Source organism: Amphiprion ocellaris, chromosome 10, assembly GCF_022539595.1.
Source record: "Amphiprion ocellaris isolate individual 3 ecotype Okinawa chromosome 10, ASM2253959v1, whole genome shotgun sequence".
NCBI classification, from domain to species: domain Eukaryota; kingdom Metazoa; phylum Chordata; class Actinopteri; family Pomacentridae; genus Amphiprion; species Amphiprion ocellaris.
In genome coordinates, this window is record NC_072775.1 from 26,320,179 (window position 1) to 26,348,005 (window position 27,827).

General features: G+C 38.7%; 1 protein-coding gene across 1 annotated transcript in view; it reads left to right on the forward strand.

The window, feature by feature from the left end:
* prkci (protein kinase C, iota) overlaps window positions 1-20,670 on the forward strand; it is a 36,818-nt gene extending 16,148 nt beyond the window's left edge. Inside the window, exons 5-18 of the mRNA XM_023265640.3 lie at window positions 586-671; window positions 1,035-1,172; window positions 1,294-1,348; window positions 2,905-2,960; window positions 3,902-4,078; window positions 5,384-5,481; window positions 8,986-9,072; window positions 9,186-9,321; window positions 9,448-9,535; window positions 13,708-13,833; window positions 14,260-14,339; window positions 14,617-14,706; window positions 18,688-18,803; window positions 18,900-20,670. Coding sequence (XP_023121408.1) covers window positions 586-671; window positions 1,035-1,172; window positions 1,294-1,348; window positions 2,905-2,960; window positions 3,902-4,078; window positions 5,384-5,481; window positions 8,986-9,072; window positions 9,186-9,321; window positions 9,448-9,535; window positions 13,708-13,833; window positions 14,260-14,339; window positions 14,617-14,706; window positions 18,688-18,803; window positions 18,900-18,987 — 1,421 coding nt within the window. The 3' untranslated portion in view covers window positions 18,988-20,670. The remainder of the gene's footprint in view (window positions 1-585; window positions 672-1,034; window positions 1,173-1,293; window positions 1,349-2,904; window positions 2,961-3,901; window positions 4,079-5,383; window positions 5,482-8,985; window positions 9,073-9,185; window positions 9,322-9,447; window positions 9,536-13,707; window positions 13,834-14,259; window positions 14,340-14,616; window positions 14,707-18,687; window positions 18,804-18,899) is intronic.
* Window positions 20,671-27,827: the final 7,157 nt, after the last annotated feature.

A 27,827-nucleotide genomic window follows, 5' to 3' on the forward strand; every position in this document is an offset into this window, starting at 1 on the left:
AGTCAACCTACTTTCTGCATGTTTTTTGTACAGTGAAAATCTTTGATTATTTTTGAACTGAAATATGGAAAAAGAAGTGCAACCATTATGAAAAGTCCCATCACTGAGCACACATTGACAAACAGGAGATGCAGAAGTCAACTAGTGATCTTTTCTGAACTATATGTAGTTGCATTTCACAATAGTACAAAAGTAATCCTATAGAAAGCGTTTTCTTATCAAATACTTGGTCACAAAAAATGCATTTCTTAAATTTTTATTTTTGGATACCACTTTACCACTTTGACTGCAGAAACTGAACTGTTACCTTGCCTATTACACTTACTGAATTCATATACTTATTGGAAGAAATACTTCTAGGTAAATTCTTAAGCATTTACTATAAATGTGGTACAACTTATATAATGTCACATACCTGTATTGTAAAAACTGTGAAAGGGATGTTGAGGGTGACAATTCAGATACTGTCAGTTTTGAAAATATTCCAGTAGGATACTGCTGTTTCCAATTTGATTGTTAGTATACAAAAACATGCCAATGCATGCCAGTACAAGTAAGGGTTGCTTCCCTTTCCTCCCTTCACAGAGTCAATATATCGGCGTGGAGCCCGGCGCTGGAGGAAGCTTTACTATGCCAGCGGTCATGCCTTTCAGGCAAAACGATTTAACAGGGTGAGGCATGGTACTGAATTTTATTAAACAATATTTTTCACTGTAAGAACTAGCTATGTGTTTGATATTCTGTATTTCTTATATTTCACATCACTGGTGTGTTGTCAATTCAAGCAGAATGGACATTTTACTTGCAATGAAAGGAGCTTAAGACATCTGCTACCCTTAAGTAATTTGTGTCTGTATTGGTTGATGGAGCAGAAGTGATGGTGTTTATACAGAACAGTATCTCCTGTGCAATTTGATTCTTGACCAGCATTTGTTCATGTTGCAGAAGCCATTTGTTTCCTCTTTAGCTTCTTCTAGAATACAGTTTGTGCTTGTTTATGATAAAGATTTTGCTCTGTCTGCCCTCCCGAGCAGAGAGCCCACTGTGCCATCTGTACAGACCGAATCTGGGGTCTGGGAAGACAAGGCTACAAATGCATCAACTGCAAACTGCTGGTGCACAAGAAGTGCCATAAACTGGTGACGGTGGAATGTGGCAGACCTATGATCCCGGTGAGATCTGTGACGCATGTCATGCTCACTAATTTGATGACAGTAGATCACTGTGACTCATACAGACACTGCAAAATAGTTTCTATGCTGATTATACTTAATGTTGAATGTTTTTGTCTAGGAACCTACCATTCCTGGCCAACCATTGAGTCAGTTAGACCCAAATGAACAGCCAGGTAAGACACACTTGTTTGCATAAAAATCAAAAAATGAATTTATGCATTGGAAGCCCAGAGAGACAGTCTTCTGAGCTGTTTATCTGTTGCTCCTTATGGACTTTTGTTAATTTATAAAAATGTAAAACTGTCATTTAAAAAAAAAAAACTAATTCTTTTGAGTTTTTTTTTAATATATACTACCACTTTTAGATATCTTTCCCATGACATGATGACTTAGATTTACCTACTGCCGACAGCTTTTGACCTCTGTCCTAAAAAGACATTAAGGTTGACACTGTTTTTTGTTTTGTACATGTCAAAAAATGTTGACACTGTTATAGTCTTGCAGTGGAATTTGCTTGTCTGTGGCTCTTCTCACAAGTCAGTTTGTTCTTTTGGACAATGTACATCTTAAAAAACAGATCATCAATAGTTCTGTAATTTAAAATACATGAATCAACCATTGTGCCGTTCGTAATGAAGAAGCTTGTCACCCAGTGTTGCTCAAATGTGCTTCTATACTTGCCGATATTTTTAAAGAGATCATTTAACTCACTGAATTCCAAAATCGGACAGCAGGTTTGAAAGGCTGTTAATTATTATTATTATTATTATTATTATTATTAATAATAATAATAATAATAATAATAATAATAATAATAATAATAATAATAATAATAATAATAATAATAATAATAATAAATATTATTTTTTAATCTGCAAAATTACACCATTTATTAGAACTGGAACCTTAACAACAGAAATCATAGTTCCTATATAGTTAGTGGATTAAATTGCAGTGACAAATGGCTCATGTTAAGATGAAATTAAGAGTGTTTGAACAATAGTGGTTCATAGCACAGAGGGTTAAGCTATATCAGGCTTTAGATGCACGGGAAACACTAGTTGGATCAATTTATTTTTAGTGTCAGTCTTTTCGCAAGATTTACTGACTAAGAGACAATATATGTAAAAACACCATACTTGTCTATCAGGAATAAACACTCGGGATCTTGGCCGCTTCAGTGTGACTTTGGCCAAATAGAAGTTGGTCAGCTGCATTTGGGGGTTCACGTCCAGCACAAGAGTAAAATCCAGTCAGGTGGTTGAGAGGTTGACTGGAATGAGAGAGCTTAGGATCGTAGCTGCTATTGTTAGAGAGGCAGCTGAAACTCATGCTATAGATGCTCCTTGGCCATCTGGAGTGTTGAGGACTGCAATTATAGTAATGATTGGATGCGGATGACTTTGTTTTAGCCTGTTCTAAAAGCATCTATGTTGAACTATAAGCACTGATATCACTTGGGTAATTGTTTATTTTCTGATGTGCTCTTACTAGTATGGATCCAAAAAAGAGTCAGTCTTTGTTGTTTTGGTAAACAATGCAAACTGGGTATTTTCTTCTCTAACGAAGCAGAGAAAAAATACTTTAGCACAGCATAGCTGTGAACAAAGAGTGTGACTGTCTCTCACCTATTTTCTCCCCTTCTTTGCTCATCTCCTTTATTTTTTTCCTGCCTCCCCTTCTCCTTCTGTCTGTCTGTCACTCCACCCACCCCACCCCCCACCCCCAGGCCCTCAGAATAAAGACTCCAGAGAAAGCTTGACTTACGATGGAGAAGAGAAAGAGGTGAGAAAGAAATCTTTTCAAATGTTGTTGCTATGTGACTCGGGCTGTCACCCTGTCATGTTGACTAGATGGATATATGTGTGTATGTATATATTTAGAAACAGAAATTGGCGCTGTTTGTTTGAGAGGCAGGAAGAATAAGATCACCTGTAATTTATAGCAGGTTTTTGTCATCTTCTAAATGGCTTGCATTTGAGTGATCCCTCTTTCACCTTCTGTGCCTGTGTGATATAGAGTGCATGCAGTTGTAGGCACCCTTGCAGTGCTGTGGGTATTGATTTTCTTTGGTGGAGCTAATAATGTAACCTTTTATCACAGCTCTTAACACCAGAGGCTGATTAATGACTTGGGATGTAGTTTGGGCTTTGGTGGGAAGGATTGTTAGATGAAGCAGGAAAGCTGGAGATGCATCAAGAATGGTACGAGTTGGACAGAGATAAAAGAGAGCAAGCTAAATGATCTTATCTACAGGTACATGTTTGACTCTGGGGATGGAGGTTGCCAGGTGAAGGCAGGCTAGATGGATAGGTAGTCAAACGGTTCACTACAGAACAGATTACAGGAGGGATGATAGGTGGGGGAAAGTTAAAGGTGGCAGTCTGGTTTACAGAGAAGTTGGACTATACTATATCAAGTGTCTAAGCTAATGGAAGGTCCATGATGGCATTTCTACTAAGATTTGTTCTCAATAAGAGGTGCTTGGTGTAGTTTTCATCCCATTTACAAAATCACCCAAAGGAAATTGCCCTTGTTGAAACAAAACCATTTGCTATGTCAACAGTTTACTGAGAAAATCATCTGGAGGTTGATGGCCAAAATGATGCATGATCAAAAGTCTTACAGTTAACTTACTGTTCATCTCATGGTGTTGTTTGTAGAAAGGTTTTAATGCTCTCTCTATCACTGTGTTCCAATTTCCTTCCTTATCTGCTCCCCCACAGGCGCGTAGCAGTAGAGACACAGGAAAATCGCCCTCCAGTCTGGGCCTAGCAGATTTCGATCTGTTGAGGGTGATCGGCAGAGGCAGCTACGCCAAGGTGCTGTTAGTGCAGCTGAAGAAAACAGAGCGTATTTATGCCATGAAGGTCGTCAAGAAGGAGCTGGTCAACGACGATGAGGTAAATCTAAATAGTTTCAGATAATGCTGGTGCCAGACCTACCTATCAAATGTTTTTTAGCCTTCATTTATTGGCCCAATTTGAACAAGACAATGAGGACTGTAAACATAAAAGCGATATTCAACAATTAATACAATAAACTTTTAATAAAATACAATGAAATGTAATAATAGAATTAGTAAATAAAAGAGGGCTTCACACCAGCATTAAATCAAATGTGGGTGTTTTGGTATAGAGCATTGTTTGTGTCTATACAGGCAACAGAATCAATCCAGTTGTGTTCTTTACTGCTGAAGTTTGATAACATTTCTTCATATCATAAACAACCATGGGATGCACTGTTTTTCTTGCCATCTATGTAGGCCAGTGGAAAAAGGGACACTCTAAAGAAATCCGATGATGTTTATTTATTTATTTTATTTTAAATTTAAATTATTGCAATAGAAAAACGGAATAATCACTTCAGCTTTAGGCTTTTCATATTATCTTGAGAGATTTGTTTCATGCAAGTGAACTTCCATTTTAATAGTAAGATGTGTTTTTATATGTTACAGCTTGTAGTTTATGTAGCCATTATTTAGCCATCATCAAAGGTTTAAACATCTTTATCTTCAACACAGTATCTCAGAACTGTCCCTTTAAGTCTGTACAGTGTAACAATAACAGCGTGCCTCCTTCTATTGAGATGTAAGGAGGTTTGTTAATAGTGAAGTCATCAATCTTCTGTCACTGCCATGTATAATTAAAATAATTAGCACAATCAATGGGAGCTGTTATTCATAGCACAATGAACATTTGTCTAATGCGAATGAGCATCCATCTTGTGTATCTTGTCTAAAACACTTAGACTTCAGTTGACAGACCTCTTCAAAGCCACCAGTCTTTCTAAAAAGGTGTGGATAAACCATCTTGTCATCAAAAATTGATCTCAGTGAACACATGTAGCAGCACAGCCAGCGGCAATAGGAGTAGTTAGCCTTGATTAGACGCACTTAGTGTGATTGACAAATTGACAAGTGCCTCTCGATCAATGGTGAAGTGTTCTGTTGTCCCTGCCCTGTCGGTGTGAGCAGCATCCGTGTCCAGACATATTATCATCCAGACATCGATATAGGCCTGCTGCTGCCTCTCCTGGCTCAGCCCTTTTCTCTTGCTGCTGCCCACCTCACACATGAGTGAACCCCAAGCTTTGTAGCATGGTCGATGAAACTCCGTGCTTTTTCAGCTTTTATAAATTCAAGGGTACTATGTCAGAATGATCTCTGATTGGCATTTGGGTGTGTCTTTTGTGTGTTTCTCTTCCAGGACATTGACTGGGTCCAAACAGAGAAGCACGTCTTCGAGCAGGCTTCTAATCATCCTTTCCTGGTTGGCCTCCACTCCTGTTTTCAGACAGAAAGCAGGTGAGAGAGTGGGTTTTTTTTTTTTTGGAGAGTATGTGAATGTCGAAAAATGCATAGCTTTTGACTGTTTACAGAACATGGTCTGTCCTGCTGCACCTATGAAAAAACAGTTGTATAAAGAGTTATAGTTCCAGAGGCAGAACTGCCAAGTCTGATAAATGGCCTTAAGTGATATCACTGGAGGAGAGGAAGAGGGCTGGAATTAAAATGTTTAGCTTAACAAACCTCTGTACCCCACTCTTTATCTTTGTTTAAGGCTTAACGCTTGAGGCTACATTAGCTGATACTAGCAGTAGTAGAGTTGCATTACATGTATTGAAGGCATCAGGTTTTGACAACAAATTCTTCATTGAATTTGTTCCTTTTTCAAAACTTCGTCATTAGTTTGGTTGTCTCGATTAGCAAGCCCATTCTGCAGAACATAATGGTTTGACTGCACCTTACTGTCACTCTGCTGTAGGGGAAAACATTCTGGTTTGTATTTCTTTAAATTAGTTACAATAGTCTTAGGTGGAACTAAGCAAAAGATGGGACTTCGATGTTCCCTCAAAATAGTTACAGGTGGAGTTGTTTTGGTGAAACATTTGCAAACAGGGAGATGAACACTGTCATTATCTGTCATAATGTACCAATAAAAGAGCAGAGTTGCCTTACTGTATGAATCAAACCTTGAAATTTTTAAAGTGTTTTAGGCTGAAGTTGTTCTTTGCCAAGTGAATTTTGAAAACGTTAACAGGTAGCTAGTGGAAGGAGTGGATGACGCCATGTAAAATGAATGCCAAATGGCAGACTTAAACCTACAGCTTACATCCAGGGACTAATTGTCTGAGAGTGTTACAGGAGTGCAATTGCTAAATCAGTTGAATATCCATAAATATGTGGACATTGACACCATTTTCAGCATTTTGGCTCTATACACCACTACAATGGATGTGAAATGAAACTATCAAGATGTGCTGTCAGAGCAGATTTCCAGCTTTAATTTGAGGGTATTTACATCCAAATCAGGTCAACAGTGGAGGAATTACAACACCGTTATATGTGCCTTCTACCTTTTTAAGGGACCAAAAGTAATTGGACAAACTAACATAATGATAAATCAAATCATCCCTTTTAATATTTGGTTGCAATTCCTTTGCAGTCAATGTCAGCTTGAAGTCTGGAACCCATAGACATCACCAGACGCTGGGTTTGGTCCCTGGTGATGCTCTGCCAGGCCTCTACCGCTGCTGTCTTCACTTCCTGCTTGTTCTTGGGGCATTTTCCCTTCAGTTTGTCTTCAGCAAGTGAAATGCAGCTTGATTGGATTCAGGTCAGGTGACTGACCTGGCCATTGCAGAACTTTCCACTTCTTTGCCTTAAAATACTCTTTTGTTGCTTTCGCTGTATGCTTTAGGTCCATCCAATGAGTTCTGAAGCGTTTGGCTGAATATGAGCAGATAATACTGCCTGAAACACTTAAGAATTCATGCTGCTGCTTTTGTCAGCAGTCACATCTTTGTAAATAGAAGAGAATCAGGTCCATTGGCAGCCATACACGTGCAAGCCATTATACTACCACCACCATGCTTCACTGATGAGGTGGTCTGCTTTGGATCTTGAACAGTTCCTTTCCTTCTCCACACTCTTGTCTTACCATCATTCTGGTACAAGTTGATCTTTGTCTCATCTGTCTATAGGATATTGTTCCAGAACTGCACAGGCTCTTTTACATGTTTTTTTTTTTTTGGCAAGCTGTAATCTGGCCTTCCTGTTTTTGAGGCTCACCAACAACCTTGTTTGTGATTCCTCTGTATTCACTCTGGTAAAGTCTTCTCTTAATTTTTGTTCTTGATTTGGCCAACTGTTGTGAAGGGTTTTTCTTCACCAGATAAAGGATTCTTCTGCCATCCACCACACTTGTTTTCTGTGGTCTCCTGGTCTTTTGGTGTTGCTGAGCTCACCAGTGCATTCTTTCTTTTTAATAATGTACCAAACAGTTGATCTGACCACACCTAATGTTTGTGATATCTTTCTGATGGTTTTGATTTGATTTTTCAGCCTAATGATGACTTGCTTTGCTGACAGCTCTTTGGACTTCATATTGAGAGTTGACCTCACCGGATTCCAAACGCAAATACCACACTTGAATTCTAGACCTTTTATCTGCTCCTTGTAAATTAAATAATCAGGGAATAACACATACCTGACCAAGGAACAGCTGAGCAGCCAATTGTCCAATTATTCAAAGGTGGAGGGCACATCTAAAATGTGTTGTTATTCCTCCACCGTTCACCTGATTTGGAAGTAATTCCGCTCAAATTAAAGCTGAAAGTCTGTACTTAAAGCACATCTTGACAGTTTCATTTCAAATCCACTGTGATGGTGTACAGAGCCGAAATGCTGAAAATTGTATGCATGTCCATATATTTATGGACTTGTCTGTATGTCAGAGATGCCTGTTTACAGAAACCATTCTGTCATGACAAATCCTAGCCGTTTCAGAATGACACACAGTGTTTCCTCCCCTACTGCTCCTGTTAAGGTATGCTTACATTTAGGTAAACAAAACACTTTAAGGTCAGTGAAAGAGTGCAGTCACAGGGAAAACCCCGTTCATGTTAAAAGCCCCTGAAAACTTTATGACATCAAACGTTCCAACAAAAGGCAAAGTTAAAGTTTAGAACAAGAAGTCCTTTGTTTAAAAAAATATTCAATGATTACCAGACGGCACAAATACACAACTTCTTGTGTGTCCTTACATTCTCATCCCATCCTTTTCTCAATTGGTGCATAGGAATGTATCACATTACCATTTTCTAAATTTAAACCAGTGAAAAGACCTCCAAGGGCTGCACAGTGGCGTAGTGGTTAGCACTTTCGCCTTGCAGCGAGAAGATCCCTGGTTCGCGTCCCGGCTTTCCCGGGATCTTTCTGCATGGAGTTTGCATGTTCTCCCTGTGCATGCGTGGGTTTTCTCCGGGTACTCCGGCTTCCTCCCACAGTCCAAAAATATGCTGAGGTTAATTGATCATTCTATATTGCCCGTAGGTGTGAATGTGAGAGTGCTTGTTTGTCTATATATGTAGCCCTGCGACGGACTGGCGACCTGTCTAGGGTGTCCCCTGCCTTTGCCTGAGTCAGCTGGGATAGGCTCCAGCACCCCCCGCGACCCTAGTGAGGATTAAGCGGTGTATAGATAATGGATGGAAAAGACCTCCAGCAAACCAAGAGATATATCGTGGATCCAGGAAGTTTAAAATTGATAGTCTCTAAAAAAAAAAAAAGCAATCTGAAAATTCTTCTTTACTTGGTACATTTTTGATTATTGTGTTTGTTGATTTTTTGTGTCAGAGAAGTTATATCAGGTGTATTAAAAATGCTAAACTAAATTTATAAAAGATTTTTTTAAAAAAACATTGCGGACAGCACCCTGACAGATTCTTTTAGATGATTAATCAAATGACTAATTGTGTTCAAGTGAAAAAATAATAAACTCAACAAAACACTTGCATCTTTCCACAGACTCTTCTTTGTTATTGAATATGTGAACGGTGGAGATCTCATGTTCCACATGCAGAGACAAAGGAAACTTCCAGAAGAACATGCTAGGTAAAAAAGTTTGTCTCGTGTAATTACAACAAACAAAACAGATGCCATTTACTGTCTTTATGTAGCTACAGCATATTTTGATGGAGGCTTTTGTTGTTGTCTCTCCCTTTCAGATTCTACTCAGCAGAGATCAGTCTGGCGCTAAACTACCTCCATGAGCGAGGAATTATCTATAGAGACCTGAAACTGGACAACGTACTTCTGGATTCTGAAGGACACATCAAACTCACAGACTATGGCATGTGCAAGGTGTGGTTTACAGATTAATGCTTGTTCTAATGATACAATGCACTTTGGATAAAAGCACCTGCCAAGCTGCAGAAGTGTCAGTTTACAGCCCTGTCAAATAATCTGACGATCTTTTTGTTTTTGCAGGAGGGCTTAAGACCAGGCGATACAACGAGCACTTTCTGTGGTACCCCCAATTACATCGCCCCCGAAATACTCAGAGGAGAGGATTACGGTGAGAATTACAACACAGAGGCAGTTACCAGAAATGCTATCTGATGATGAGACATTATGTAGGAATATCTGAGATGCTGCTCTCAGTGATGATAATGGATGGTGATCCAGAACTGGGGTAATCTGCACTATGTGAAAAGCCTATCCCCAGCAACATAAAAAATAAAACTTGTAAACATCTCTGTGGGTACAGTGGAACTTAAGCAGTAAAAGAATAGAAAATGAGAAACAAGAGCTGAAAATTAGCTAGCAAACTAAAACAATCAGTAAAATAAAAATAAACATGAGCAAATACTTTTACAAAAGCATTCGAATATGCACTGGGACACTTGTGACATTGACTGAATACGATACTCCACCTAAACTCATTATGCAGAGTACAGAGTACATTGGTTTGAAAAATTATGTGGTGAAGGTTGTCTAGATGTGTGACTCAAAATTGAATGTGCTACAGATATTTATAGCAAAGGTTCAATGTACTTTCAAGCACTGAATCAAATAGCATTTCCTACATCCTCAGCTCCGTGCTGCATGTACAAGTATCTATACACATAATACAATAAAAATAGAAAGAGCTCCCTGGTTACCAAAAGCAACATCATAGTGACCCTGTTGAAAGAATCAATGTATTAGTATCAGTGTTTTTAAATTATAATTTTCAAATGAGTAAAGCAGCTGTTTTCCACCATAGACAGTTTAACATGTCATAGAAAGAAAAGCAAAGATGGTGAAAATAGAAAAATTAATGATTCCATTTAGCTGCTTCCTCAGCTGCCACCCTATTTAGTAACAATTACGCTGTTTGTACTGAGACAAGTCACAGTGGTTGCAGTGGAAAAGTTTTACAATAAATTGCAACCACTGAGCTGAACAATACGTTGTCTCTTCATCAAAATGACATTATAGACCTGAAATATTTATGTTGGATGCAGTCTGATAAGTAAGCCCACCTTGGTGCTGTACATAATCAGTTTTACCTCTTCATAGAAAATAAAAACTAGGCTTGTAAGCTTTTTTTTAATTGCATATCTGGTTTGCATTGGGCCTACCTGCACAGTGAGTGACCAATTATGATCATTTTAAGCTTTATATGATGTGTGACTGACTGTGTTTAGTGTATTACAGCAAAAGTTCAACATCTGACTTTAAAAAGCGAAACCTGTGCAAGAAACCATCAAAATAGGAATTCTGTGGGAAAACCTATTTGCTATTGATTTTTACTAGAGATAGGCTTTCCTGTCTAGGCTAACCTCTGTTCTACCATATTTAGTAACTCAAGATAATCTATCATTTTGCCCTTTCTTTGTCTGCCTTTTTCAATTTTTCCACCTGAAACACTCTCATGGACTCATCTCCTTTGTTGAGTTTTGACTTTTAGCACAAAAATGTCTACAGAATATGGGAAATGTCTGTTAAAACTTAAACAACCGAATTTATGATATTAAATCATTTTTACACAACTGCTGTACTTACTTCAACACGCGATGCTAGGCATACCTGTTTCAGGGCTGTAGCTTTCAGCATAGTTGTAGAGGATATCGGCATTTTGATTGAGATTTTCTTACTAATGGAACAGACCCTATAAGTTCTGATTTGGTTCTCTATAGATAGTTCAATTTAATTAATCCTGTTAGATAAGGACTCCTGAATTACTTAAATTTAATGCTAAAGAAGCTCTTCTCTTTCCACCCTTTTTAATCTTTTTCAAATCTCATATCATGCTGCTTACTTCATTAGGTTAAGAATTTAAATTTAACTGCCAATAAAACAGTGGTCCCTCACTATATCGCAGTTCACTTCTCGCGGTCTCACTATATCGCGGATTTTTGGATTGAGTTTGGTTCTGCGGTTGTTTCACTATATCACGGATTTTTGTGGATTTGGTTATTTTTTCTGTGGTTAGCATTGTGGCAGGTTGCATTCATAATTAACACTGGAAAACACATACCCAGGATTGATGCACTATATAACTGCCAAGTGCTTTTATTTTGACACAGACTTTGATATAAATGTGGCAGGAAGTCATCAAACACACTACACTTCACACTCACGGTGGTGACAACATAACACTTAAGCAAAGTTACTAGACTGACTAAATCACAAAAACACAATAAAACACAAATACTAATAACACTGTATCACCAACATAAACCACAATAATGACATTTTAACCCCCAACACCCTGAACTCCCATGGTGCATTGCAGCACAACGGTTCAGTCATAGCGAGCAGCTCTGCCATGCAACATTATTTTAATAATTTCTGCAGTAAAATAAACATTTTCTAGCCTAAAAAACTGAAAACAATATAAAAAAATATGTAAACAAAAAAAGTTAAACATATTAAAAGAATATTTAATGTAAATAAAGTGCGCTGGGCTCTGATTGGCTCAGCGACCGTAGCGTCAGTCTCCTCTGTCTCCTGAGTATAGCACATATGGTATAGCGGCATTCAGTATCTGGCCCTGTCCGTTTCACACAGACATCTAATCGCTGCATAGTGTTGCTTTGCGGTGATGTGTGGTGTGTGGGGAGGATTTATAAAGCCTCAAAATATATATCAACAAGAAAAGCGCTCAGAGACCGCAATATTCCGCCAAGACTGTTGATTCTCTGACCCGGCGCTGAACACATGCGTGTGTTATGCATGTGTGCGTGAATCGTCTGACCTAAATATGTAGCGGGCGGCGGGAATTGATGGGGCTCAGAAACACCCCCACAATTTAATCAATCAATCAATTGTTCCTTGTATCAATTCCGATAAGTCGGTACAGGTGGATTTGTAAGAGGATCGCATGATCGTCAGCAGGGAACTGACGCAGCGTTCACTTGTTGTCATGGTTACAGTGACGCTGTGCCGTCCGCTATATCTAGCAATGGGAAATCTTTAACAAATCCGTGGATCCAGACTATAAGTCACATCACTGCCAAAATCTAATCACCTGGTCCTTGTGTCATTTCTGACCTTCACTAAAAATTCCATCCAAATCTGCTGGTCTGTTTTTGAGTAATGTTGCACAGAACAGACAGAATCACAGAGAAGCGTAGCTGATCGTCACATTACTCCGCCACATTCCTTGGCGGAGCAATAGCAAAATTAATACTGTAGCATCGGATTTCTGTATGATTGTGTTCATTTGCATTTATTTTGGTGTTTATTTGTGTTGTGCCTTGGATCTTATTTAGCTGATCATTTGGTCAGATATTTCATTGTTTTGTGTTTGCTTATTGCCCCGCTGTCCCAGATGATGGTTCCGCGTTCCTGTTGTTTTTGGTACAGCTGATTTAACTGTGGTACAGCGGGAGAGCTGATAAGAGCCCAGTCTGTTTTTGTTGTGCTGAGCAGTGAATAAAACCTGCAGAAAACTGTCCTGTCATGCTGGGGATGTTTAGCATGGAAGACAGCTAAAGACATGAGCATAAAAACGCTAAATAATTGTAACTGGCCTGACCCACAGCCCTGGAGACGGGTGAGTCGACCAATATTTAAGGGTTACCATATGGTCGCTACTTTGCGGGTTTTCGTCTAGCGCGGGAAGGTCTGGAACGTAACTCCTGCGATAGATGAGGTACCACTGTATTTCTGTACACTCAAAAGGCCACTACACATCTTTAAGGTTGAGTCATTTTAGCCTTACGCTACTTGCAGATGTTTATAGGTGAACCTATTATGCTGTTGAACCCCATCACTACGCACTATTTTGATTTTTAGAAATATAACATAGAGCAAAAATCTGATAATTTCTGTAAATGTCGCTACACAGTTGAAATGGCAGCCAGTATCTGGTAAAATAATGTTCTATTATATTACCACATGTAAGCCCGAGTCACTTGCTTAGACAAATTGTCAATACTGTGAAGTGTGAGATTATTGGTAAAGGTGTGATTATATGGAACGACTTTAGTATAATGCTTTTAAGGTGGAGGCTGTTGCTATAGTGACCTAGTGGTATGCTTTGTGCAGTTGTAAACAGCAATTTGAAGGACGGGAGTTAAAAAAGAATTGTCCTTAAACATGCAAAAACATTGCTATAAAAGTAGGTATACCGCTTATTTTAAATGGCAGTTGTAAACACATACCTGTCGTTCATTTTGGGCTGCTGTTTTAGAACATATTTGGTGTCTCTGTGCTTGTCAGAAAAATGAGCTTTAACATTAATTATGTATGTCCCAGGGTTCAGTGTGGACTGGTGGGCACTGGGCGTGCTGATGTTTGAGATGATGGCGGGCCGGTCACCTTTCGATATCGTTGGCAGCTCCGACAATCCAGACCAGAACACAGAAGACTACCTCTTCCAAGGTAACGCACACACTGTTTGGTTTATAGCTGGAAGAACGACTAATGTGTGAAACCATGAAACACTTTTTACAGTGACACCTTTCTAATGGCTTCTCTCAGTACCAGGCATGTGCCATCTGTTACAGGGAATGTGTGAAAGTTGTGTATTTTTTTTATTCAACATAAATATGATTACAAATGTTTTCTTAAAGTTGCCAATAAAGTTTTAGATTTAGAAAGTCATATTTCAGTACACTTTGTCTAACGTCACTGACCCTTCATTGAAGAGCTGCTGTATATGTTGAACATGAGTCTAAGTGAAAGGAATGAACATATAACAGCAGTGTTGGTACCTTCATCTGTTATTTTATCCTCAGGGGACCGTTTGTCTCAACCTCTCCTTTTCTTGTGCACACCCCTCCCCCCTTTTCCTCTCACCTCCTGCAGTAATATTGGAAAAACAGATCCGAATCCCCCGCTCGTTGTCAGTCAAAGCTGCCAGTGTGCTCAAAGGGTTCCTCAACAAGGTAAGAAGGGGTCACATGAACCTCTATTAGTCTTACACAGGGCTTTCCCCTGAGAATGACATTATTATGACCTCTGTTAGTCAACTGCAATCTCTCATGGTTTCTCTGCCACCCATCTGTCACTGTGTCTCATTGTGGCTTTATCACCTTTTTACCTGTCCAGTTTTTTAAACTTTTTCCTTCACCAAAATTCCAATCTGTTTTTACACCTTCCTCTCCACCTTTTTTATGGATTATTTAAGTTGGTGTCTTTCTCTACCGGCATCATCTCTCACAGGATCCCAAGGAGCGTCTAGGCTGCCACCCGCAGACAGGCTTTGCAGACATCATGGGTCATCCTTTCTTCCGCAATGTTGACTGGGACCTGGTAAGTAATTTAGTTTTATTCTCTCATTGTTTCTGTCTCTCCACCCTCCCCTTTTTTGACTTTCCTCATTCACCACCTAATCATGGTTTTCATCATGTGAAATGAAGGAAATCAGTACTGGTGCATGCTGGTTGCCAAATAGTTCAAAATAAATCCATGTATTGATCATGGAGAGAAGCAGAAAAACAGAGGTGCTTCTACACAGCAGAAGGTCAAATCTAAGTGCAGAGGCTCACCCTCTCTGCTGCACTGCAGGCATAGACGCTCTGTTAAAGCTGAGAGTTATTGGCTTTGGAATGAGACTTGTGTCCTTGTGGAAGGAAGGCAGTTAGAAACAGACAGGCCAGTCAGATAAAATGACTAGCACATTGACTGAGACAGGAAGCCAAAGATGAAGAGGAAATGAGAGGAGACAGATTATAAGGAGGTGAAATGTGTAGCTCTAGATGTCTGGATTGTCAAAACATGATCCATGTCCATGAGGAGACCAATAATAAATCTTCAAATTCTCACTTATGGAATAGTTTTATCGTAATTTCTGTGTGGAACAAGCTTTACTGAGGATCCAGTAGTCACAGAAACTTGTTTGCTCCTTCTGTAGTTTATAGTCTCTGTCACTGATACTGAAAACCACGTTTGACTGCTTGACTGTTGTCTGCGTCTGTTCTCCATGTTTATTGTTTATGCTTGAAAACCAGTGTAATTCTGAATGTGGAGCAGAAAATTAACATCTGAGCCTTTACTTGCAGTCACCCATTAGTAATCTCAGAATCACTTGTAGCAATACCAGTGAAGTTTAAACCAACCTTATAAATGCTTCTGAAGCCTCCTGTTTTCAGTTTCAACAATGAGAAAGTTATCATTTAGGAATGAATGAGATTGCTGTTTTACAATGCCAAGAACCATAAAATCAAAGTAATGTCAGTGGACTCAAAAGACTCACAGGCTGATGTAGATATTGTTTATTGTAGAGTTGAAATTAACATTTATTTTGCCTACTGACTAATATGTGTTTTTAAAGCCTCTACACTACCAAGAGACATGGATTGAGGAATTTTGTGTCTAGGCTGTCTGTACCTACGTCTGTATGTCATAAACTTGATGCTTTAGCAATGCTTTAAGCAATTTCTTAAAATTTTAATCAGATGTTGACTTAAACTAAAGGTTGAATTGATGATATTACGGTAGTCAAAGGTCAGGGTCAGTGTGACCTCACAAAACACCTTTTCTTAGCCATAACTCAAGAATTCATATGCTAACCATGACAAAATTTCACACATACGTCTAGTAGGACAACTGATGAAGTGATGACATTTATATCCAAAAGGTCAAGTCTGAGTAGACATAGATGTGAACTGCAACTTGATGCATATAACTGCAACTTGGTTTGTTATTCAGTGAATTGCTTAGATTATAACATGTGAGAAAAATGTGCAAATATACACTCCAAAAATTGCAAGAGCACAGGCTCAACAGCCCAAAACCCCAAATTTAATTTACAATGATGTGAAACATAAAAAAGTAGCAATTCCTCACATTTGAGAAGCTAAAACCAGTGATTCTTGCCTTCAAAGTGGCAATGTGCTCACAATCAAAATGGTGAACGTGATCTTCTCTTGATAGGCTCACTCATTTGTCAACTATCTGTTTCAGCCCGAATTTTATGTAGGTAAGATTGAATTAAATATTGATTCTATGAGAAGTCAAATGTATCCAGATGAATGCTATAAATGTATTTTATTTTAGCATAGAATTTTTTATCTAAAGACTGAGGACAGTTGACTTTAATCTTTTTTTTTTAGCAAGAAAATAATTATATTAGTGGTGGGACGCGATTTAAAAAAATTATCTAATTAATTACAGGCTTTGTAATTAATTGCAATAATCATACTTTTGTCAAATAGCAATATTTGACACAATAAGTGAAATTTTTCAATTCAAATAAAATTGTGGTTGACAGTTGAATCAATGAATAGACATATACGTGTTTATAATTTAAAATTTCTAAACATTTTAAAATGGGACATACAGAAAAAAGTGATTTGGATTATTTAAAGCCAGGATTTAGTTTGTTTTTTTTTCCACTGTATGGCACATAACATCAGCATAAGTAGTTCAAGGACGTTCAAAAAGTTGAAAATCCACGGATTCATTCTGTTTTCATAGTTTCTGGGTCTGATAAATGGTGTTATTTTGATGGTTCTTTTTTTTAGGAATATAAATTACAAGGAGGTGGAGCCTTGACAGTGCAATAACTTAAACAACAAAATTGTTTGTTTCATTTATATTTATCTGCATTTTTCATCTGTCTGCTACATTCACAGAACACTGGAAAATCAAAGTGCAATTACCGCGATTACATTCAACATTTTAAGACTTTTTGTAAACTCGAGCACTGTCTAGAAAAGTGGTCTATTATGGGATGGCTACACCGTTAGCCGTTAGCAGGAGTGTCGTAGTTAACGTTAGCTCTGGTGCTAACAGGAACATGTTTTATATTGGGGTGACACTGTCGGCTTGAAGTGCTGCAGTGATCAGAAAACTCTTTGTTGCACAATTTGCACACAACCAGGCTTTTATCCAAGCTGCCATAGAGAATATTTTTACAAGAAAACTTTCTGCCCAACGAGCTCAATCTCGTCTTCCTTCACTGTTCACCAGTGCTGACTTCACTCACACTTCCTGTGCTTCTTCATCGCGGCTGTAAACAGACTTTATGTTCATTACTGCCACCTACTGGGCTGGAGTGTTCGTCAGCGTTACTGTTGTGCCAGAAATTAGGGAACTGAGAAAGATGCGATTAAATGCATTAATTTAGTTAACGGGTTATTTTTTTTGCTGCAATTAATCAATCGAAATTAACGCATTAAAGTCACAGCCCTAAATGATATAGCAAGATTTTGCTGAATACCTTTAGAGACATGGGACTGTTCATCTGAAGCTGTGTCCACGTGACAAGAAGAAGGCACGTTTTATCTCCAAAGGCAGACAGACCATATGCTGCTGGATGACAGGACAGACATACAGACAAATAGGGCAGCCCGCCAGTGATCTACATGACCTCTTTTTCCCTGTTTGGTCTAGAGCAGAGACCCAGCAGTTGGTCAGAGTGTCTGGGCAGATCGGCTTACACCCCTCCCACTCGCTCTCCCAACATTATCCTGAAAGTTTGCCCTGTGCTGTGCCATTTGGCCTGCAGGGGGAGCAATTGTTGGCTTCCCAAAAAGTATGGTTGTTTTGGATACTGAAGAGGTCTGCTGAGTCACCTGTACACTGTGATAAATGTAGTCACACGCAGAGGCAAAGCACAGGTGTTCAACAGGAATTTTGATCACTTTTAAAGTAACTGGTCTCAGTCACTTAACCAGTGTACTAATTTATGCAATGAGGATTGAAATAAAAACTGTCATTCTTGAGGCTGGATTTCAATTAATTTTAAATAAATTACAGCTTCATAATGGGTCTTGGACTCTAGTGCTGCAACTATTAATCATATCTGTTATCTGCTGATTATTTTCTCATCATTTTGTCTGTAAAATATAATATAATGATTTCTTAGTATGCAGTATGATTAGGGCTCCTGTGATGAGTTAACATAATCAATGACACTGATGCTGAAATATTTACACATTACCATTATTTATTTATACTTTAATTCATTCTAACAAATTTAGCACATTTTTAGATTAGCCGTGAAGTAGTTGATTTGAATTGAAAATAGTCATTAGTGCTAATCATATTGCTTGCTTTGCTCAGCTGACACTTGTTTCAGTGACCATAATACATAGATCCCCACTTTCTAGAATCTTGTTGCAAATTTATTTATTTATTTTTGCTGAAATGGTCAAAATACTTGGAGATTAATTCTACTGATCAACTAATTGATTATTTAAAAATAATTGCAGCAGCAGATAATTCCTTTTTAGGTAAAATATTCATTTTAATGTTGGTGTATTCATGACTCCTTTGCTGTTTTATTAGCTGGAGCAGAAGCAGGTGGTCCCTCCGTTCAAGCCCAACATCTCAGGGGAATTTGGACTGGACAACTTTGACGCCCAGTTCACCAACGAGCCCATCCAGCTCACGCCTGATGACGAGTGAGTTCCTACTTGGTTTGCTGTCATTTTCAAGTGTAATTTTCTGTAAATTCATGTACTTTTTAAAACATTTTTTTATCCCTTTCTTTATTTTAGTGATGTGGTCAAAAAGATTGACCAGTCTGAGTTTGAAGGCTTCGAGTACATCAACCCTTTGCTGATGTCGGCTGAGGAGTGTGTGTGAGGGATGTGACATCTGTGCTTATGCACGCCACCCACACACACACATAAACACACACTCATGCACGTGTTTACGTGGCGTCTCAGTGTCTTCAAGCTGCATGGTTACGAGACAACCTGACGACATCAACCTTCTGTTTGAGGGCCGCACATGCACAGTAGAACGCTTATTTGCCAAAACCAGTCTCACACTCTGCCATTTATAACCACTTGCCCTTAAGCCTACCTTCTTTCTTAATTATTTTTATATCATGTAAATCTGCACTGATATCAATTCTCTCATCGGGGGCCTCTATCAGTAGCCAGTGTGGCTACAAAGTTCTTCCAAGGTTGCTGTGCGTGGGGACCGGAGGGATGAGGCATGACCCCTGACAGACTGAGCATCCCTTCCTTCCACCTGGTGGGTGTTTTCGATGCGTATTTTATTTGTATATATACAAAACTACTATTGAGGATAATTGTTAGACAAGGCCTTTTTAGCTTCAAGCCACAGTTGGACAAAACTGACATCTTAATTGTCATTTTGGAATTAGCTTTGTTGCGAAATCCCTTCTGTAGAGGAAAGAAGACTCATAACACTAGCCATTTAAAACAGAAAAAGATAAAAAATCAATATATTTTTCTCATGTTTTATTTAGTAACATACCAGTCATTAATGTGTTAAATGTCCAGCCTGAGTAACACAACCAGAGGAATGCTCATCTTCTGGAAAATAAGAGTCTGCTTCAGATCCCCTCTCCCAGAATGAAGGAACTTAAACCGCACTATAATGCTAATACTGAGGTAATGCTCCCAAACTGTGAATGAAAGAGCTCGATGTGGTGGAAAAGGGGCTGGAAGAATAGCACATAATTCCTGAACGCTGGAGCAAAGGTTTGATTTTGCTCTGCTGACCATCCATGAAATTCACACAGGACCAAAAAAAAAAAACCAAAACAGTTTTCTGAAAAATGTCTTGCTGGTACGTATTAGAGGGTACAGTATATAAAGGAAGATGTGTTGTCCTCAGTCATAAAATTTATATATTCTGATTTTTTTTTGGCTCATTTTTAGTACTATGCCTTTCTGTTACCATTTTTTTGTGTGTATTTTCACCATTCCATGTGTTTGTTGTAAAATCAAAACGTTAAGTGATTGTTAAAATGAGAGCTTGGCTAGAAGCCCAAACCTATGACACAGTGCAGTTTTGGTCCTGAAGTGTGGTTTTAAAACTGCATTCTGTCTGCTGTGCTCCATTTTTTTTCCATATCTAGTCCGCAGTTTGAATGAGGTATTTTATAAAACTGCTTTAAAACATGTAAGGGGTGTGGTGATTCACTCTCTGCTCCCCGACTGTAACAACACTAAATGATGGTAGAAGAACCTCCAGACTCTCTTCCAGTCGAAGCATCTCTCTGTTCATATTCATGTTTTTGGGCTCACATGGTGACCAGACCAGAGAAACACATTCATCTGTTACACTTTTTACTTTTGCTTTACTGTTATTTTTTTTGTGAATAATCAGATTTAATTTAGATAGTTTTTTATCACTACATTGATTCCAAAATGTTACTGGGTGAACCCAATGGAAGCACTATTTGTTGTATTTCTTGTGTTTTGGGGATGTTTACCATCCTCAGGACTCTGGTGAACTTTATGAGTGTTCAAAGAAAAAAAAACAGGCGGTAAAATAAACATTTTATTTCTCTCCTTGTGGTAATATGCGCTTGTGTTGGTGTGGCTCTGTCATTCATTTAAAAGGGAATTTTTTCTGCTAACAGAACTACCCTACTTATATACTGTTGTCTTTTGTTCTGGAGCAGATTTTTTTTCAAAGATTCCTCCTATTCTGTCATGTTATATCATCTGTATCTTGATTTCAGGGTGGGGCTTCTAGTGTTTAACAGGATGATGCAACCTGGGGCATGAAATTTGAGTGATGAGAGCAAGTAACAGGCAGGAATGGTCTAATTATAGATACTGCATTACAGAATCTGCACGGATCCAGATTTTCTGAACGCTACTACAGACTAAGTAATGAACTATCTTTGGCTCTGCTTCTAAGATTTGTAAAATATCTTACAGGTCTCCCACTGTTATCCTGGTGTATTACTAAAAGCGGAGTACCCATTTAATCATTTTCCTAAGGTTTTCATAATCTCACAGGTGAATAGTTTCCCCACCCTTAATAAAGTCAGTTTCCTCTTAGTATAAAATTTCAGAAACATGACTCATTCATTACAGAAAGATGCTGCAATAACTCTTCTTTTATGTTAAAATGTCAAAAATAAACCAAACTGGATTTCTTAAAACTAAGTGAACTCTTCAGAGTAGAGATCGTCATCAATGCCTTTTCTGTCTGGCAACAAAACTGTGATTCTGTGTTTTGCAGACATAATTTATGTTCCAGCAATAGTCAAGGGGTCACTGCTGTGGTTCATCGGTGGTTAAGTATTTCATCGTAGTTCAGTCGGGGGCCAAAGTATTTTTAATTGCTTCTGAGTATTTTCTTTCTTTTGGGATGGAAAAAAAAATCTTTATAGGCCTGGCTGTTTTGTTATTGTGTCAAGGGGCAGGTCTCATTTTTCAGCGTTTGACAAGAATTATATCAACATGTTAATACTCATTTATTTTAAAAAGTGAGCTGTATAGACAAATGTATGCTTTGTGATGCACTACTAAACCTAAAGACAATCTGTTTCATCTAAAGTAGCCAACTCTTCTTGTTGCCATGTGAGATTTTAATTGTGTTATAAGGTTGTGTTTGTTCAGGTGCAAACTTAAAGGTTTTGTTGTGAGTCAAATATACTGAACACTGATTACTGCAATATTTTATGTAATTCTTTTCATTGTCATTGACATAGGCAAGAAATATTTCTTGTTCCAACACAGAATGTCTACAACAGCAGATTACATAAAATAAAGTGTCGCCATATTGGAAATGATAATGAGCAGATGAAGAGTGGGGTTATAGACAAGAAATCACAAGTCTGTAATTAGTCACACATCTGAGATGAAGAGTTAATGAGGTTGTTGATGTTGCTTGTGGAATGCTGCCTCACTCTTCCTGAAGGGTTTGGTGAAGTTGGAGGACAGGATCACAGACATGTCCATCCAGAGCTGTCTGAAAAAATTTCTTAGATGACAAATGGTGGAGTTGTGGACATTCAGGTGTCTGACTAGACCTATCTGACATTCAGCCTCCATAAGGCTAACAGCCTGTTACCGTCTTTTGCTTGTCATCTGTGGCATCGTGTCTTTTTTAAAAAGCTGCATGTTAGGGTAGCCTTTTATAGTCTCCGGTCAAAGGAGTGTCGTTATACTGCTCACTATCTGATCATTGTCCCTTAATGCCACACCTGACCAGGCTGTGAATTACCTCAGTGGCTGAGAATTGGTCACCAGTTGAAAAGCTCAAAAACTTGTGCACAGCTGACTAAATGCAACACTTTTCTATTACAAAAGAAATGAGACTTTGAACCTTTTCTATGAATCAGTAAAGAAGACCGTGTACATGCTGCATGTATATTTTTGTTCAGTGTAGCGTGTGTGTGTTTCTGCTTTTCCAATGTCGACATGATATTCAGGAGGTATAACGTTTTTCAGTAGTCACTATCTTAGTTTGTTGTGTTAGCGCGTTGTAGCACTTAGCAGCTGAGGTTGGTGGGATGCCATCAACTTTTTGGCAGCACTAGAGGAAAGGTCAGAGGTCACAGATGTCGGTAGGATTCATCCTTTGGAGACCTGTTTTACAGGCTGGCTGGCCTACTAAAAAGTGGATTGATGCTACACATGTCAGTCTGTCTCCTACCAAAGTACTACTGTGCTGGGCACAGACCTGAGCTCTCACCCACATGGGCAACTGGAGAGAAGAGAATTAGACTTGAGGCTATATGCTTGAGCTTTTCCACTCCACCTGCCTGTATCTCCACTGGTCACATGACTCCAGCCTGGCTTACAGAAGGTCCTTGACGTCCACAGAGGTGAAAAGGTCACACTGTAGCCTCCCCTTTGCCCTCACACAGTGCTGAGTGTTAAAAGGTGAATAAAAAGGGTCATGGAAATGATGAGGTGTCAAAAATAATAAAACGGATTTGTGTGCCGCAATAACTCAGACAATGGTGACGAGAAACCCATTGTGTGAGGCTTATTTCACGTCCTGCTCCACTAAACCATTGTATATTGTCTCAATGGAAGTAGATTTTGTGAAAAATGACTCTCCTTGTATGACTGCATGCGACTAATACACCATCGGCTCAGGCAGGACGAGGATAAATGTCTTTGCATAATTGTGTATTCCCATGATGGTATGTTTGACATTGTTCCTGTGCCCTCTCCGGTGGAGAACGGGGATACTCCTCCCCAGGCACTGTGCCTCCACATCACCCTGTGGAAGACACAGGGAAGACTGACCTTGTGTAATTAATGATGTAAAACGGAGGAGGATCTGAAAAAAACCACCCTGTTCTAATTGCACTTATCTTGTTGGGTGTTTCATTTTGTCCCTGAAGGGATTAATTAAGCAGCAGCACAAGAATCATACTTGGGGCTAAATGCAGCCCTTTAGTAAAACACACACACTGCAATGTAAGGTGCATCTAGTGCTCTACTTGGCAAGTCTACACACTATCATACTGTATTTAGAGATGCTCTTGACTGTAGTGCTGACAGTTACTCTGAGTGATTACCAACCTCCATAGTTAAGCATGCTTGTTCCATCCCCCCTGTAAAGTAGCTAAAGATCGGTGTAATGGAGGCATCTTGAGTAATTGTGTAAGCAAAGCGTTTGTTTTATTAGCAGACATTTGAGATGATTCTCCATGACCACGGCTAAGGAACACCTCTTAAACTGTTTATAGGTCAAGTACATGTGGAGAAGTGAAGGAGTTACAGGAGACTTGGTTGAGCATTAAAGGAGCAAGATCTTAATATGGGAGTGAAAAATAAAAACATGTATCATTAAATATTCACAATAAAAAAGATCAACAACAAGCCCCTTGACTGCAGTGCTATCACTGTTACAAATGCAGATAATACAAGACTGCATGACAAGTTGTGTCATCTGGGAATCCCCTGTATGATGTACATCTGTCACATTTCTGTCTGCTTTCATCTGCACTCTCTCCCAGTGCAATTTGTATTTTTGTTGTGTTATCATTTTTTTATGTAACAGCAGTTTAATTCTTTCTTGAAGACCCCTTCTGGTGAAAATCAAGTTTTGTTTTGTTTTTTTACCTGTAAACCGTTTCATGTGGTGTTTTTTATATGCTGGAAGACACATTTTGGACTTTTTGTATCTTATTCTTTGTGATTATTGTTGTTCTTTGTTCTTCTTCAGTTTCCAGTTCAAACATGTATCACTGTGTTACACCAATAACACTACATGCCATTGTGTAGCGTAGAGTAATTTTACAGTGTTTGAACAGTGTTATAGGTGAGCTGGTGTGCTCGAGCTGCACGGAGTATGGAGGAGTGGGTGGAGACTGTTCATTCTAGCAGTACTAACAGTGTGGAGTTACACCCAAAACATTCAAGGCAGAAAGAGGTTTTTCGTTTAATGGGCAAAAAACTTCTAAAGATGTAACTTTGACAGGCAGATATTAGTTTTAGGGGCTTAATCAATGACTACAGAGGGACTTTAATACATAAATTACAACAAAAAAGGCTGCAAAAGCAAGTAGTAGACAGTCTCTTCATTTGTGGGCTTTATTGATCTTTCCTGATGAGCACTAATTGTTTTATGTTATTTCTTTTGCAAAACAAGGAATGTTTATGTTGTAGTCTTAATCTTTTACTGGATTTGCACAGGGAGGGGAGATGGGGAGTGAGTATAGCAGCTAAAGACATCAACATGAATAATAATAATAAAGTTTATCTCTATAGCACCTTTCAAAACCAGAATAACAAATGGCTTTAAAAAGTGCAACAATAAAACTTTAGAAAAGGCTTTATAATCATATTATCACATGAATGCTAACCAGTACAAGCGAATATTTAAAAAACCTTTTAAATTCAGGCACTGACTAAGGAGTTCTGAGTGTAAGGGGGAGCTTTGAGGCTAAGACAGTGAAAGCATTTTGACACATGGGATGCAGACCCTATAAGAGGATATCAGGCGACCGATCCACATTAATGCTTTATACAGTAAAATTCAATGTTTCTTCATTCAGTCACAACTGACTCAGCACTACACCAGTCTCATGTTTCCCTACATAAACATTGTTTCAATGGCTTCCACACAGGAAGGCATACGTGATAGATTTAGGGGAAAGAGAGCACTGGTATGAGAACAATACTACATGCTCTGCATTGAGGTTTTGGTGTTGGACTTCAGGAGAGGAAACATTGGAGAAGTGCTGCTTTGATACTCACATAGGCTATCAGACGTAAGCTACTGAATAGCTGTGTTTACATGTGCACTGGATTTCTGCTTTTAATGTCACTGGGATGTTCATTTTTGTGTATGCAGCATCCTGGTTTCTGATCATCAGTAGCAGTTTTGTCTTTTTCTCATAACTGACAAGATTGCTCAGAAATCATAATAATTTGTCACAGTGTCCTGGTGTCTGTTGGAGAACTCCAGGTAGCTTCTCAAACTAGAATAAAGCCAAAACCCAGTAATAACCAGGATGCTAGTGCACACTCTTTCGCCTTAAATATGATCCACCTTTAAAGCAATGTTTTTGTCAGTATGGTTTCATCATTTTGGTCTACCTTCTGTTTAATCGTCTGAACAGTTAAACATCTTTCAAAGATAAAATGTTTGCTCTAACCTGCGCACCTTGGTACAACCAATAACCCACAATCATGTGACAAAATGCTGTGACTTTTCAGATGAACTGCAGGCTTTATTTACACAGAGCAAATAGGAGACAATTATGAAATCAAGTGAAAAATCTTACTGGTAGAATATCTATAGCAGGGGTGTCAAACTCATTTTAGTTCAGGGGCCACATGTAGCCCAATTTGACCTAGATGGGCCAGACCAGTAAAGTCAGAGCATAATAACCTATAAAAAACGACAACTTCAAATATTTGCCTTTGTGTTAGTGCAAAAAATGTTCATGTTTAATGAACTTTCTTTTTTTTTTGCTAAACGATATGAACAAACTGAAATTTCTTAAGAAATTTCGACACATTTAGTCACAGGTATCTGGAACTGAACAATTGAGTATTTTACTTTATGATCAAAAACAACTTATCAAGATCTAGAAATTATTTGAAATGTGCATTCATTTCCATATCTGTAGTTACTCTAACCCTGACACCATACAAACTAAAGGGGGAACTATTTAGGAAAAGGTTAAGTTATCCCCTTGCCTTGTAAATGTATACAATTTATGCATAAAAAATACATGAAAGTTGTGGCAATGCAGTGGAAAAATTTAAAATAGCAATTACCTTTACTGAAAAATTGCAGTTTATGTCGTCTCTGTAATTTTTACACTTTTACAAAGTCATCCCACAGGCTGGATTCGACCCTCTGGTGGGCCGAGTTTGGCCTGCGGGCCGTATGTTTCTGATCTATAGTATGTGGAGTAACCTTTTTCCTCCAGGTTTAGGAACACTGGAAAAAATAAATAGAGATTGATTTCAGGTTTTTGAAATTTTTGGTAAAAATATGTAAAGAAATTATGCTTTTTTCAGTTTTTCTTTTTTTCCATGATCCTTGGCATAACAGCTGTGTCATACAGCACAAAAGACATGTTTGCATTCTCTCCACTTCCAGCCATGGTTGTGCTGTTTTCATTGAGGTGCAGGACTTTATATTACAATATTACAACTATGACAGATACTTTTAACGTGGCTGAAACACGAGACCCGATGCAACCTGCTGACATACATCACAGTATTACAGTATTTGCCCCAAACTGTCTGACACTTCACACTCTGTAGCGAAGATGTGAGGTCTCAGACCACCTTTTCAGTAAGCATCATTACCCCCAAATTACACACACATCGCACTGAACAACTTAGGACGTATTTCAATATCTCCCATTGATTCTAGACAGGATGTATGAAAGCGACTGCAAGGTGTCTGCCCCCAGGGCCCACTTAGTACTAAGTCCAATAACAGTTAAACAGTCTCTTGTCTAATGGAGAGGCTTATCAATGTGCTTGTCTGCTACAGTCTGTCTGTAAATCCCAACTCCCCCACCACTGACCTCCTTGTGCTTCAGCTTTTTGCTTTAGACCCCTAATGAACAATCAGTGCTGGTCACATTATTGCACATATGAGATTAATTTACTCGCCACAATACACAGAGTGATGTTATTACAGGAAAATCAATGTTCCTCTTGTTGTTCTCTGGGGCTGGACAGGGTGTACACACATCTGCTCTCATAATACAACTGCTGACCTTGCTGTCAGAGAGTGAGCCAGAGAGAGGCTGTGGTGAAACAGCCGACTGTGTTGTTTATCAAAGCTTTATCAAGCCTCTGTGCTCTCACAGACGTGTGAAATCAGATTGTGGGTCAGCCAGGCAGCCAGGGTGCACTCCAGCTGAGAAAATGCCGGCATATGTCGGCAGAGGATGATAACCTTCACAGATTAGGATTTACGCAAAGAGTAGGAGTTATAAATGATCCTGTGCAGTCAGACTCAAGAGTAAAAAAAGAATTCAGCCCCTTGCAAATAAGCAAATTTAAATAAGCAATTTAAATATATATATATATATATATATATATATATATATATATATATATATATATATATATGTACTCATTTCTATCCTCCTCATACTCAGATTTTATTAACTCCCATCATCCCTATAGCACAATAGACCTTCTGAGTGACCTCTTGACCCCTCTGGAGGACAGTCCATATGAAGAGGGGGGGAGGGGCGCTTTGGGAAAGAAATCTTT